A 16156-nucleotide genomic window follows, 5' to 3' on the forward strand; every position below is an offset into this window, starting at 1 on the left:
CCTGCTCTTTTTCCTCTCCCTGCAATTTGCCAAGGGAATCTGAATGTCGAGCATTGTTACACACTACGCTCAGAACCTCAGAGGATATATAAGCGTGCAAAGGTGCAAAATACAGTACCCAACTGTTATGTGTCATTTCATTTATGTAATGTACATGTGAAACTGTACCTCTTCTTGATATTGATGGGTCCACCTCAATACCTCTCTCATAGGGTGTGCCACCATTCAAAAGAAGCTCATATGTCCTGTAAATAAATAGTAATATACTTTAATAAACATAACCAGGGGGAAATGAAAACAACAGCATCACTTTTCTCTGAAAATAAAGTAAAGATCTCTCTTATTTTTAAAGAAAAGAGATCCAGTTTTTATTATTAATATTTTAATGGGAGCTGATTTTGCTTAATCACTCACAACAGCTGAAACTCAAGAAGCAAACCTGAAGCTTCTCTTTTACAGTAACAAATTAGCCACATTTCAAAATAAATATTAGCAATAATTCTCTTAAATGCAACTCCAACAGTGTGGTTTAAAATGAAATTAACAAAAAATTCATCATGTTTTCCTTCCCAAAAACCTATATATCTGCAGTCTGAACAAAGGTCTCATCTCACTCACACATTCACAAATCGCAGTCTTCGTCTTGTGTCAATTGTATTTGTTCATTCAAACAGCAACCAAAAGGTATTTATAAAAATACACTTTAATAATGTGAAACTGATTGTGTTGACACTGCTCAATCATTCAGAGATGACATTTCTAATGGACAATTCTAGACTCAACTTTCTGACATTTCTCACGTTTCAATAAATTTGGTAACTTAACAGGCTCAAGATTTCTGCTCACTTACTACTTGATACTTCTACTACTACTTGAGAAATTTTAAAATTTGTATAACTTAAGTTAGGCTCCTAACTCCACAGTGACTTTGGTGCCTAAAGTGAATCTCCTGAAACCATATTTAATTTAGGCATCTAAATATTAATTCATGAATCAAACTTTAGCCATCAAAGCTTTCAAGTTTTCAGCCTGAAGATAAACATGTAGTTTCAAAATTCTAGACTCTGTATTTACATCACTGTATTAGCAGCAGGGCAGGACATGAGTCTTATGGAAGGATCACCAACAGAGAAAAGAAAGAGAAGAAAACTGTTTTCTCTTGTGCTGTATGCTTTTTATTGTTAAAAGGATTATTGACAGAGCAGACACTAGATTTCTTTTTTATTCTTCAAAGCTCATTTCATCTTCTACCCTATTTTACTCCATTTGTCAAAGCAGATATAACATTTATGGGAGACAGAGCAAACAATGCAATCAGCCAATAAAACATTCATTATGCACAGGAGGAAACTGCACATGTACAAGCAAGATTTTTTTTAAATGGTTTGGACCATTTTAGATTTGAGTCAGGCTAGACTGAGCCATATTTCAAACAGCTCAGCGTATGTCACTATACTTTATACACCCATTTAGCAAGTGTGATATCTCAGAAGCTGCTGACAGAGTGGATACGTAACAAATGACCCCAAGTTTCAGTTCTAATCCCATTCCATTCAGTTATTCCACTGTTGGGTCTTTTGGCATAATTTGACTCAACCTAGAAGAACATGTGGCTAGAAAGGCATGTTCTACAGGACACTTTCTTGGGATGAGCCCACGGAGTATAAAACCAAAAGAACGTCAGTGTCTGAAAGTGCTGTTAAATTTGATTAGTCAGTTTTGTCTTGCTTGGCCTTTTTTATTGAAGTACTGAAAGAAACAAACTGTATGTTTACAGCTGTGAATGCTGGGCAACAATATTCATACTGCAGTAAAACCCCAACTCAAAATGACTTCACATCTCACCTATCGTTTTAGGGTTGATACCATTTTGGAAGGAGAAGAAAGGAATGTGCATCTATATGAGAGAAGGACAGAAAGTGCAGGTGTTGATAATGCAACCCAGAGGTGTGTCTGTTTGCAAAGTTTTGCTCTTAGAAACTGCTAGTTATTGCATACTTATTGCTAACATTTCAAATCGATATAATTTATTGTCTTTGTAAGGAGGACTAGCCATGGCATTGAAGTGCAGTGAAGTTATAAAACCAATACTTAAACTATCCTGAGAAGCAGTGATTCCAAAAAGGATTTAGGAGTCATGGTGGATAATCAGCTGAACATGAGCTCCTGGTGCGATGCTGGGGCCAAAGGGATAATGCCATCCTGGGATACATAAACAGGGGATTCTTAAGTAGAAGTAGAGAGGTTGTTTTACCTCTGTATTTGGCACTGGTGCGACCACTGCTGGAATACGGTGCCCAGTTCTGGTGCCCACAGTTCAATAATGATGTTGATAAACTGGAGAGGGCTCAGAAAAGTGCCACAAGAATGATTAGATTGGAAAAAATGCCTTATAGAGTCCTAGATCGTAAGGCCAGAAGGGACTTCCTTTATATCACAGACCTCTAATCTGACCTCCAGTATATCACAGCCCACTAAACACCACCCAGCACCCGCACACTAAACCCAACAACTGAAATTAGACCAAAGTATTACAGCCCACAGGAGACTAGACCACTATGTGCCACAGGCAGAGAATAGGAGGGACCAAAGCCACCACAATGGCACGAAAATGATTAAATTAGATAAATGTAGATAATCCTGGCATATGACCCACACCAACACTCTGCAGAGGAAGGCGATAAAACTCCAAGGTCACTGCCAATCTGACCTGGGGGAAAATTTCTTCCTGACTGTAAGGATCCACAGACTAGAACCTAGGTCTGCAGAGCCTGAGATCACTAACATTCCCACAGTGCTACTGGGAGGCCATGTAGAGCCCTAACCAGGGAGCATGGGGAGTAGGAGCCACAGGAAGTACTGCCCAAGGGACCCAGAGTGACAATACTCTGCAGCCCTCTGACTGGCCAATTGCACTATTTAACCCTGGAGGGTGCCCCAGGAAGCTGTCTGGGCAACCCACACAGACTTCTGGCCTGCTGCAACTCCAGATCTCACCTCATCTCCTGATCTCCAGTCTTTGACCCCAGCTCAACATTGACCCTGACTCTTGCCTTCTGACCCCAGCTGGTGCTATCTCTGATCTCCAGTCTCCAACGCCAGACTGACTCTGACCCCAACTCCTGCTTATGGAACCCAGCCTTAGCGATTCCCCAACCCCTGCTCACCAACTACATTCCTTGATGTGTGAATCCCAGCTCAGCTGTGACTGCTGAGCCTGATTGCCTATGCCCTGGTCCCCTATGCTAACCCCACTTATGGTGATCAGTTAGCCCCAGAGCACGTGACCAAGAACCAGCCAGCCAAGCATTGAGAGAGAGAGAGAGAAGTGCTTCGTGCCACCTCAGAGCCATGGCACACCCTGTCCAGTGTTCCATCTCCAGCTGTGGCCATCTCTGATCCTTCATAGGAAGGAGACCAAAAAAACCCAGAATACATGGGGGGGAGGGGCGTGCAGGGGGGAATAATCCCTTCTTGACCCCTACAGGTGGCTGTCTGAAGCCCTGAAGCATAAGCTTTTGGAATATTAGACATAAACCTATAAACAAAAGACATAATGATAGGAGCTCAATCTATTCAGTTTAACAAAGAGAATGTTAATGAGTGACTTGATCACAATTTGTAAGTACCTGCATGGGGAACAAAAATTTAATAATGGTCTTTTCAGTCCAGCAGACAAAGATTTAACAAGATCCAAAGGCTGGAAATTGAAGCTAGACAAACTCAGACTGGAAACAAGGCGCAGAATTTTAACAGTGAGGTTAATTAACCATTGGTACAACTTACCAAGAGTTGTGTGGATTTGCCATCACTGACCATTTTTAAATCAAGACTGGATATTTTTCTAAAACAAATTCTCTAGTTCTAACAGGAATTAATCCAGGGCAGTTCTATGGACTAGATGATCAGAGTGGTCCCTTCTGGCCTTATAGACTATGGATCTATGAAAAAGTTAAAGTGACTAAATTGATTTTCACTGTCTAGGCCAAGAGAAATGCAAAAATATAAACTGAGTGTCAAGGGGATTAATAAATTGGATTTTTAATTTTTCCCTCTTAACCTAATATCTCTGTAGTAATCTAGATAAAAAATAATCATTCCGTAAACAAAGATTTGCAAAATACACTTGCATTTGCGAATACAGACTAACACGGCTGTTACTCTGAAATCTGATTCCAGTTTTTGGATACTTAATTTTGAGCCTTTGAAGGGTGGGATAATTAGGACAAAACTATTCTGATTAGAAGTTCCAGCATCACCTGAATATTAGAATCCCAAATCTGATTAATTTTTCTGCAATTAAATACATATGCCCTTATACATACAGTTAATACATGTGAAATTCCAGCTCTACTGCTAACTGCAACAAGAAATTTTACATCAAAAATGCAAGCAAAAGTATGAGTTTAAAAAAGAATCTTCATACTCTGAGAAAAAATACAGCCCACTTACTTGGAAGAAACTGGAATTCCACTGGAGTCGAAGAGTTTTAGAAATGTCCAACCACAGCTTAACTCTCCTCTTTCACCAGTTGACTAGAAAGTAATAGAAGAATAAAACTTCTTATTCAGCCAGCTAAAAATAGAAAACTTAAGAGATGAATGACATTTTGTGGAACCACAGATAAAAGATCTCCCTTAAAAATATACAAGGTTCCAGAACTTTGTAAATATACCTTGAAAATTTCAGGGGATTGAGTACTGATCACAACATTTTTGAGTGTCTTTTGCCCTAACCTTGTGTGTGTTATGTATGTGTTTGCAAGCAACCAAAAAGTTAAATAGAGATTATGGGCCTGATTTTCAAATAAAGGTTGGGCTGGAATTAGTCAATTGTGCAGCTATTATCACAACATGAAAATATCTGTCCAGTTGTGTGTCCAAAGTTACCCTTAGTCTACGGTGAACTTAAAAAAATACAAACAACAAATCCACTCATCCACAGGCCTTTGAAATTACATTACCAGACAAACAACCACCACCACTAGTTAAACTGGAGTTGAGGTTGAGAATTCATAACAGTACTTTAAGAGTGTCAAAACCTTACAAAAATGTTGTAATTATAAAAAACAAGCTTTAGAAAGCCAGGAAATTCAAAGAGAAGATTAATTCTAAAGAAAGCAAGACATTAAAGACTTGCCTACACAGCACCAGCAAAGCACACTGGGTTAACATGACTAGGTTAACACAAGCTAAGTACCTTTTACTGGCAGGGTCTACATGGGGCGGGTAGAGTGCAACACATTACTAAAAAAAGAAAAGGAGTACTTGTGGCACCTTAGAGACTAACCAATTTATTTTAGCATCAGCTTTCATGAGCTACAGCTCACTTCATCGGATGCATACTGTGGAAAATACAGAAGATGTTTGTTTTTATACACATAAATCATGTGTTTATGAAAAAATGGGTGTTTATCACTACAAAAGGTTTTCTCTCCCCCCACCCCACTCTCCTGCTGGTAATAGCTTATGTAAAGTGATCACTCTCCTTACAATGTGTATGATAATCAAGGTGGGCCATTTCCAGCACAAATCCAGGGTTTAACAAGAACATCTGAGAAAGGGGAGGGGGGGTGAGGGTTAGAGATAATCAAGGTGGGCCATTTCCTCAGACGTTCTTGTTAAACCCTGGATTTGTGCTGGAAATGACCCACCTTGATTATCATACACATTGTAAGGAGAGTGATCACTTTACATAAGCTATTACCAGCAGGAGAGTGGGGTGGGGGGAGAGAAAACCTTTTGTAGTGATAAACACCCATTTTTTCATGATTTATGTGTATAAAAACAAACATCTTCTGTATTTTCCACAGTATGCATCCGATGAAGTGAGCTGTAGCTCACGAAAGCTTATGCTCAAATAAATTGGTTAGTCTCTAAGGTGCCACAAGTACTCCTTTTCTTTTTGCGAATACAGACTAACACAGCTGTTACTCTGAAACAACACATTACTGCACTTCACAAATCTCACTCCTCTGGCATACTTTGCTGCACCATGTAGACAAGCCCTCAATAAGGAAATGCATAGTTGCAAAGCCTCCAAACAACCTCTAATGATACCCTGAGAAAAAAAATTAATTGAGTAAAGCTTATCAATCTATAACAACCATCTTTTATGATATCAGTGACCACAAACACTAGAATATTTTACTTGTAATGGAGGCAGTGTTACTTGGTGGATAGAGCACTGGAGGAGTCCTATTCCCAGCTCCATCACTGGCCTGCTGGGTGACCCTGAGGGAGTCACTTTGCCTCTCTGTGCCTCAGTTTCCCCACATGTAAAATGGAGCTAATGATCCCTACCTTCTTTGTAATTTGGTTTGAAATCAACAGATGGAAAGTGCTATACAAGAGCTATGTATTATTAAGACCAATAGGGTGTTTGCACAAACTCTAGCCCTTATACAACCATATTCTAGCCACACATCCTTAATAAAATCCTGACTAGACAAATAGCATAATGAAGGCCATCATTCCCCAATAGGTCCCTCCAGACCGCCAATGATCGAAAGACACAGAGCTAGTCTATTTATATATACAATTCTCCTAGACCTAGACCATGAGATGATACCGGCTACAGGGGGACGGGGGGGTGGGGAATCATGGTTAATGTGGTGACTCAGCAGAGCAGGACTATATGACCCATGTGGAACTTGTTATATTCTGCCCTGAAACAATGGCAAAAAAGTACTGCTAGACAGAGGAACAAGTGATTCTTCAGAGCCAATATTTCATGAACCTTCACAAATGAAAGCTAGGAATCTCTGCTTTCCAGCAGTGTAATTATTTATTTTTATATCTCAGAGTTCATTGGAGCTCATGCCTCTGATAACTGGTTCTCTGCACATCACCCTCTAGTCTCAATCCTTATAAGTACCCAATCAGACAGATAGTAACCACTGGAGCTAGAAACCAGTACGTTATACATTTTTGAAAGAGTTTGCAATTTCAGCTTTCAAATTATATAAAAGATTATTCTTGAATGATTTGATTATGAGCTATTAATCATGCCAAAATTGGAAGGCAATGGGGAAAGCAAGATGATAACCAGAATGACAAGAAATTGGTCCTTAATAATCACAATTAATGTCAGATCTTTGGAAGACCAATAAAAATGTTTTCAGGACAGGTAAAACTTTCTGATGATCAGTGATCAGAAAGAGAAAGTGTTCTGATCGCTAAACAAGGATCAAAAACTACCTCTCTATTCCTCCACAGATGGTAGTGGGTGGGGTGAGATGGATATTATACCTTTTCTGTGGAGAAATAGGACTTCAGTTTCCATTGCTGTCAATCTAACATTTGACTAGCACTAAAAATCACTTTAAAAAACTGAGTAAATCCAAGGAAAAATAAAAAACAAAGTTTTTTATTGTACTACAATTATTTGATGTTGAGATTATGGAAGTAATAATAATAAAACATTCAGTTTTGAAAATGTATCCATCTTTATATGCTTACATTGCGAATATAAGTGATGCCAAGTTCAAATAATATACCAATGTCTGTAGATGAAGAATTGGACCTGATAAAACAGTCACCATCAAGCAAGCTGGGTAAGATGCCTGTTACCTAATAAATTAAAACAAAAATAAGATGTGAGTGTAGATCTTCAAGATTCCAATTTTTAAAAACCTCTGAATACATTGACTCTAGCATCTTCTATGAAAGACTCAATCTCATTATTCATCATTTTCTTTTAACTAAAAAGATTCAATTTAAGGCAAAAATACTGTTCTGTTTTTCCATAAAATGCTGCTAATCTGTAAAAGTAACTCCTTTAGTAATAATCGGCTCTCAAAGCATTTTACAAATAAGAGATGATTTTTCCCACCAGAGAAACACAGCCACCATTGGAGTTAACATACAGCAGCAATTTGACAGCGTACAGTGATCCTACACAACATCAGCTGAAGGCAGGTTACCAGTCATAAGCTACGCTAATGAAAACACAAAGGAAGTTTATTCACAGCAGCATTCTCCTCCTTTCCATTGCTAATAACACATTCTCGTGTTCAAGTTTATACTGAATCCAAGCACAAAGTGCCACCTGCTGAATAACTAACATCAGATCCTCACAGCATTTCCTTGGTACACACATAACTTTATTTGTCCGGATTCCATTTAAACTGACAGATGTTGTCAAATGTCAATTTCAACTTCACACTGAAATCGACAAAAAAAAATTATCCATCGGCAACAGACAGCACAAGTACGGCCTCCCCCGCACACCTTGTGCCTGCAAGAATGGCATGTCGCCGACCCTACAGCAACACAGAGGGCTCTCTGCTGCCTGCTGTCACATGAGTGAATAAGTGAGCAGAGCTGTGACTGCAGAGCTGCATGGCTACAGAGCTGGTGACAATGAATCCCTGCAGATGCAAGGTGTGGGGGAGGGTATGGTCCTGGCCGGCCAGAGCAGAGACCCCCTGGTCAGGACCGGGAAGAGAAGGACAAGCCCTCAGCCATGGGGGAGGCCATCCTGCTGCTGAATGGCTCCTCCCTAACCCCAGCACTAACCTCCCTTAATTTTCCACAACTGTAAAAATAAAAATAATTAAAAATTGATAAAAATAATACAAATCAATATTGTTGAAACCGAAAAAAAAAATGGAATTCTGCCAAGCAGACACCTAACCCAGTCCTGATTAGCTAATAAAACCTTATCAGTTCCACTCTGAGGTGGTGCAGCTGTGGGCCTTACAACATGTACCGTATCTTCGCTATACTGTACTTGTGACCTTGGGTATGTCACTTCATCTGCGTGCATCAGTCTTTCCACAGGTAAAGCAGGAATTACAATGCATACTCACTTTTGTAGGTTTTCGCAAAAAGAAAAGGAGTACTTGTGGCACCTTAGAGACTAACCAATTTATTTGAGCATAAGCTTTCGTGAGCTACAGCTCACTTCATCGGATGATCTAAGGTGCCACAAGTACTCCTTTTCTTTTTGCGAATACAGACTAACACGGCTGTTACTCTGAAACCTGTCATTTTGTAGGTTTTGAGATCTATGGGTGGAGACTGCTAGGTATTATCATTAACATCACATACTTCCCCCAAACTGAAAATTTATTGGGTCAGATCTGTGGGCCCAGAGAAATTGGAACAGTTTTGACTTAAGTGAGCCAACAGAGACCCTGTGTTAGGGCCCAATCCTGCAAACACTCCCAAGCAGAGTGCTTTAGGGTTACTGGGTACTAAGTGCTATACTCAATAGCAAGTATTTGCAAGATACATCCCTTCATTCAGAGCTAATGCTTTTGAGGGCTAAATGCGTCAGGCACAGTACAATTAGTCCCATTTTTACCTTTCCAATATATGAAGAAAATGTAAGAAGACTAAAAGTGAGATGAGCCTATTAGCTTCTAAATACGCTGTATTACAATTAGCAGATACACACACATACTGGCCAAGTCCATTTGTTATGCTATATACCTACCCGTGGAGAGAAGGTCCATGTTTTGGGATTTTTAGGTTGCCATGTAGCTCTAACTGTATGAATGTTACTCAGTACCTAAAAGGAAATTATGGTGGTGAAAATATTAAAAACTAGTTTTCTGGAAAATGATATAGCTCTAAGAAAATACAGTATCATGCAAGGCTAGTCCAGCACTCTGCATTGCAATGCAGGATCAGACCATGTCTGTCCTTCACCCTTCTTAGCTAGGACGTGTTAAGAGCACTGCTGAGGAATCATATTCCCTGAAAGAAGAATCACCAAGCACAGCACAGCCTCTCTAGCAATTTAGCAGCAGCTGCAGAAGGTGCAATGTGACATTCCCTTGGCCATGAACATACATGATTTGATGTAGGGGGTGAGAATAGTGGGGTGAAATGAATGAGGAGAGTCCTCTGAACTCTGAGGAATCCACAGAGGTTGGTGACAGATTATAAAAGATTTTCAGAATTTTGAAACTCTGGATTATAAGATTTTTATTCATCTGGATTTAAGAAATTAATGCTTTGTCTATAATTTATACAATGGTATAAGTATGCTTGGTGCTTTTCAGACAGAATCAAATTTGTACTGAAAATTTATTTACTAAAATAATGTGAGTTTACATAAAGCTCTTCAAAAAAAAAAAAAAAGTATCTGAAATTGGCCCAGTTACAGTCAGTTTATATATTTCATTTCATATTACTTTTTTAAAGGTGTGTAAACTGCAATTAAGATGAAAGTACAATTGTACTCCAAAAAGTGACTGTAAAAAATAGCACTTACTCAGCAGATCTGTTTCTTGTGTGTAAAAAACATCATAAATGGGTTAAATGAAATTGGGGATCTAGGGTAAAATTTTCAAAAGAATCTAGGTGACTTAGAAGTTAAGTCTCATTTTCAAAAGTAACTTAGGCATTTAGAAGTCCAAGTCCCCTTGACTTTCAATGAGACTCAGTCTCCTAAATGTTTCAGTCACTTTTAAAAATGGAACTTAACCTCCTCCATCACTTAGGCACTTTTAAAAATGTTACCCATCATAAGAGGCAGCCCAAATGTGATCATTTTAAATCCATTCAGAAATCCCTTAAATATATCATGTTTTAACCTCACTATTTCTGGAACGTTACGTTTTATTGCATCAGAGCAACTCACCCTGTTACCATCAAAAAGACAGAGTCGAACATGTCTACTGAGAACCTGTATGCTCACTCCTGGAAGAGGAATCATTTTACAACTCCATAAAGTTAAAATCAGTGACACTCGAGTTGGTCTTGGCTGAATCTATGAATCGGACAAAATAATAAAAGAGAGAATTAAATCTACATGGTCCTCCTAAATATAGTAGTGTCTCTGTGTGTGTGTGTGTGTGTGTGTGTGTGTGTGTGTGTAGCACAAGTGGCAACAGCAAAGCTTTTCCGCAATATCTCAACCCTTTTGTGGAGAGACCCCTTCTAGGGGACAAGTCAGTCTCCATGCCATTCAGCTCTTGGCCGTTCTGCTCAGACAACAAGTGTGCTAATTAATGTTAAGTGTGATGGTGCTTTTATGAACACAGGTCTACCAGGGTCTGGCTTGAGACTAGCTCTATTTCATCTCCATCAAGTTATCACACAGTATTTTTATAAAAAGCCATCTAACAAGCCCTGGCAAAAAGCACTCTCAAGTTACAGTTAAGGTTGGACACAGGCCACTTATTTGCACAACACAGATTGTTTTTAATAACTACAAACATCTGAAGCTTAACCGCCATGCCACAGTGGGCAGGATACACCAACTCCACCCCACTCACCCTTCAGTTTTGTCCACAGACCCACGCTCCAGATACAGGCCAAAGTTCAACACTCTTCCATATCCATCCTGAACATGTACCAGGAGTCTGTGTCCTATAATGTACCCTCAGACAAGACACAGGGCTGAGAACATCCTGTCTATCCAACATAAGCTGGAATGGTTGGCACAGATCATCTCTTTGTCTTACGGCAATGACATTGTATTGTAATTCACATCCATAATGTGGAAGATGCAAGTTAATTTGATGTGACAAACAGTAGGTTCTCCCATTGATAACAAGATAAGCAAAGACCCAGGAGGAAGTCTGGCATTTCAATTTTCTGAGCTACTCTCTTCTAAATGCCAGGCTTATACACATTTTTTCCACTACAATATTCAAATGATGTTGCAAAGTTATGTTAGAAAATGAACCAAAACGTCACAGTGAGAAACAACTACTTAACTGAACTGAGGGATTTCACAATGTCAGACAAAAGTTTAAGATCTAACTAAAAGATTAGTTCAGCCTTGTACAGCTGTTTCACCTGGAAGACAGGAAAGCAACAGGTATGCTCAGCTGGAATTGGCTCTGATCTGGGGGCTGACATCACATGTTTCTTTTGATGTTCTGTCTGTCAGCTAGTAGGATGAGATAATATCTACTGCCTGGAATGCCCAGGAGTGACACAGAAGAATGTTAACATTTATCTCACTTCAATATTTACTAATAACATGATATTTGTTTTGTGGGCTCTGGACCTCTTCATCTAAAGACTCTGGTCATCTATCCTGAAAGTGACAGCGTTCAGAGCTTTATCAACAGAAATTACTTACAGTGTCTTTTTCAGGGTTCCACACTATGTCTGTGAAAGCCAGTTGTGAAGGAGTCAGTTCAGGCTGTATGAAGTAACTGGCTTGAAACTGATTCCCTAGAAAAACAACCTTTTAATGTTTTATTATATTGTTTATACTCCCTCACCCATCTCTCCTAATGGCATAGATTCAATTTACTTATAGATTTCATCATCACAAGGAAACATCCATCTATGGAACACAGTGTTTTCTACCCAGACCATCTTATTTCTTAGGACAAAAGGAAATCAAAAAATACAATTAATAAAAAACATTGCTATCAACATTCTTCAAGTGCCTCTTAAAGAAATGAAGTCCACAATTAAGCTATGGTTACAGAAATTGTGGCAGGGGAGGGGGAAAAAAGGCTTTTTAGTATTCTTATCCTACACTGCCTACAGGAACTGCTTTGGAGATTTCTCCCCTTCCAGGGGTGAAATCATCAAGGTCACAGGGAGTTTTGCCATTAACTTCAGTGGGGCCAGGATTTCACCCCAGATGAATAAAGAAGGAAACTAAGAAGACTCCTACACACTACTGAGTCATATACAACCAGTATGGGCAACCAATCATGGATAATTTAAAATGAAAGAGACTTTTCTTAACAGACAAGTAATTTGGACCAGAAACTCATCACAGATGATAATGAATCCTGCACTGCAATTACTGCAAGAAAATCTTACCTTCTTCTAAGAGCTGGGAGAGAGTTGATGGTCGGAATCCTGCAGGAACAGCTCCCATGGTTGCTAACACATCAATGGTATTATTCTGCTCAAAACATAAGATCAGTTTTTTTTCTAAATTTGCTGCAGTTTTCACTAACCACCAACTAGCTTATGTCCTTATCCTAACTTCCAATCCCAGGGCAGCCAATCACAAAGGAGAACACACAAATCTTGGGATTCAGTCACCTGTTCCCCTAAGTTATCTTAAGAGCTATTTTGGCCTCTCAGCACAAAACATCCTTAGACTGACCTCATGGATGATTACACACAATCTCCCATTTTGCTATACCACACTGACAAAGAACTTGCTTTGTAGAGAAACAGTGTAGCCACAAATTACACTGACATTACAACATTAAGGTAATATTACAAGAAATATGGTATACCCACCTCTGTGATAGCTTTTCTAACAGCACTCCAGTGAGAATCTGTTCTGCAGGTAGGGTGGGGAATAAAAGGATATAAAGCAAAACAATATGAATGCATTGCCAACATATGGAAGCATAATGAACAATTACTATACCTATAAGACACATGTATCTGTCTCTGAATGGTGGAAGTCTAGTACATCAGGTGGATGTGCCCATCAACAGGTAGCTGGGAAACACATTACTATTTTGCACTCTGTGGAGGGGTTTATGAAGCTAGGACAGCAGCCACTCTTTGGCTGCATGAGGCAAAAAAACAAAAAGCAGAACAAAAAAACATAGTAAAGAAAGAAATGACTGGAAGTTTAAAGCAAAGTTCAAACTGGAAATCTACACAATAAGTACAGCTGCCCCTGTACTGAAAAAGCCATTGCTACAGACCAAGAGAAACATAACTAACAAAGTATTACATTTCAAATAATTTACCACCCACATTAAAAAAAATAAAGATGACAAGGGGCAGGTTACATTTCACTTCATTTTCTCCAATGCAATCTCATTTTACCTTTTTTTAATTTCGGTTCTATCTGCTGTTTCATCAACCACCTCTATGTCTTCCTCACTTTCCTCTTCACTTGGCTCTTGGCCAACTCCTTTATTGCATGCCTGTAATTCAGGATTAAAGTTGTCAAGTGTTTTACCTACTTCATAGTTCAGACTTTAAAAACAATATGAGCGCTCATCATGATGTCTCAATAGCTTAGAAGAGGAGCTTAGCTGGTTTTAATGGTCAGTGAACAAAATGACTGACATCTACAGGGTACCAAGAGAATATGATGTTATCCTTGGTTCTGTAGCTAAAGTCAGTCATTTAAAAATTTTTATGGCAGCAAGTTTTTGCCTCTTAAAATAGTAAACAAGAGAGCTCATTTCCAGAGCAAGCCTCCTCAGAGAGGAAAAGGCACCTTAACCTTGAAGTACAAAGTAACCGTAGCTACTTGATGTGCTCTGTGATTTGGCCCTGCAAGGGTCTCTCACAAGAGAGAAGAACCAGTGCAATGCAACAAGATACAAAGGATCAGATTTCAGGACAGGACTCAATCTACCCAAGTGGGGTAATTAAATGCAAATTTATGCATCATGTTTTCTCATTAGACATCTACCCAATTTAAGTGCACAAATGCCAGGTATGCACCTAAATAAGTCTCATGGGTCACAAAAACTTTGGTACATAAAGTTAAAAGGAGCTTTTGAAAGTATTCTTTAAGCTCTGAATATGAATTACTCTATAGCACTCCTAGGTATTCACAGCTGCCCTTACATGTCAGACATCATGTTTCAAGGGCTCTGCTTTCATTTACAAAAAATTAACAGCAATATAATTTATCTTTGTGAAGTGAGAAAAAATGCCTTGCTAACCATCTGTAGCTTTATACATCTCACTCATCATATTTCTGATGTACAAATACAAAGGAAGAAGATGGAAGCATACTAACCATGAGATAGGTTTTAGGAACAAGGCCTCTCTCCCCTTTGGAATTTTTAGCCATCCACCAACCATCAGGCTTTTTGTCAAGTATGAGCAACACTTCACCTTTCTTCAGTAATGGAGGGTGGGGGAAAAGAGAGAAGAAAAGAGACAAATGCATTGATATTCAGATGTTTAAAAATTACTCAGGGAACAACTGTTGGTCACATTCTGTCTTAGAATAAAATGCAACTGCCTTTTAATTTGTTCTTAAATCTAATATTTATCTAGGACCGGTTTACCCTGATGATTTCAGATTCTGATTTATCATGAATTCTTTGAAACAACTGCAGTTTTAGTGAACTAGTTTACTTTTCCCTGATATCCTATGGTGGAAAAAGCTCAACTTTATTTTTAGGTAAGAAAAAAAAATTAGAAGGCATTTCAGTAGAGTTAGAGGCCAAGAATTCTCTAGAATATGCCTCCAAGGTTTCCTCTTGCTCAGCTGTTCTTGAAGGTAGATTTGGGGGAAATGTAAACAAAAGATACTTAACCTTACAGAGTCCGGCCACAAAGGCTCCTTTCTGAGCTCATCTATCAAATATGCTCCTGAGTCAAGAGGAGTGGTTGCTAGATGGTTCCTCACATTCAAAGGGCCAGAAACAAGAGACAGAGGTCCAAACACCCATATGCCACATGGTAGCTCATAACCCCACCATGCTAGTTCATGCTTTGGCATTCTCCAATTTGTTAAAGTGATTTTAAAAGCATGGACTGATTTCACTGTTAAGTGTGCATCTGTAAGGAGTTTTCTTGACTGCTTTGCTCCAAACAGTAGTCTGAAAAAGCTTCATCACAACATTTCCAACCAGATATTACTAACCATTTTTGAAGCACACACACACTGCTCTTTAACAAAGATAAGATACAGCCCAGCCCCAAACAGTTCACAATCTAAGACAGAACATATGACAGCACATCAGATAATGGAGGTTTTGGTCAGTCTTTGTTAAGACCAGTGTAGAAAGGATTCATGGGAAAATGGATATCAAAGGAGTATGGAGGAATGCTTAGTGGACAAAAATAAGAGGCTACCCAAGTTTAAGGGAACATGAAAGGCACAAGGGCAAGAGTGGGAAAAGGAAACAAAGGGAGCAACAAGGAAAGAGAATTAAGAGGGACATAGGAAGGGCTGAGGTTTATGTAGAGATCTGAAGATGAGCATAAGGAGTTTGAATTTGATGTGGAAAAAAAAAATCAGCAAGTGCAGGGAACTGGGTGTGGTCAGAGCAGCTGGATAGGAGCATTACTCCAGAAGCACTATTTTGTATAGACAAAATAGTCTGACAAGATGGCATGCCTAGAACAGTGGTTCTCCAAATTCTGTACTGGTGACCCCTTTCACACAGCAAGCCTCTGAGTGCGATCCCCCTTATAAATTAAAAACACTTTTAAAACATTTAACACCATTATAAATGCTAGAGGTGAAGCGGGGTTTGGAGGTGGAGGCTGACAGCTCGAGACCCCCCACC

The 16156-nt window shown here is 39.1% G+C and overlaps 1 protein-coding gene across 3 annotated transcripts in view; it reads right to left on the reverse strand.

Moving 5' to 3' along the window:
- Positions 1-16156, reverse strand: part of NPHP1 (nephrocystin 1) — a 38251-nt gene that overhangs the window by 15114 nt on the left and 6981 nt on the right. For all 3 annotated transcript variants that reach the window (XM_077814163.1, XM_077814164.1, XM_077814166.1), the window contains exons 6-15: positions 14653-14754; positions 13722-13822; positions 13179-13221; positions 12747-12831; positions 12046-12140; positions 10594-10722; positions 9442-9516; positions 7461-7571; positions 4453-4535; positions 169-245 (exon numbers count right to left, since the gene is read on the reverse strand). In XM_077814163.1, the coding sequence (XP_077670289.1) occupies positions 169-245; positions 4453-4535; positions 7461-7571; positions 9442-9516; positions 10594-10722; positions 12046-12140; positions 12747-12831; positions 13179-13221; positions 13722-13822; positions 14653-14754 (901 nt within the window). The remainder of the gene's footprint in view (positions 1-168; positions 246-4452; positions 4536-7460; positions 7572-9441; positions 9517-10593; positions 10723-12045; positions 12141-12746; positions 12832-13178; positions 13222-13721; positions 13823-14652; positions 14755-16156) is intronic.

This window comes from Eretmochelys imbricata, chromosome 3 (assembly GCF_965152235.1).
Source record: "Eretmochelys imbricata isolate rEreImb1 chromosome 3, rEreImb1.hap1, whole genome shotgun sequence".
NCBI classification, from domain to species: domain Eukaryota; kingdom Metazoa; phylum Chordata; order Testudines; family Cheloniidae; genus Eretmochelys; species Eretmochelys imbricata.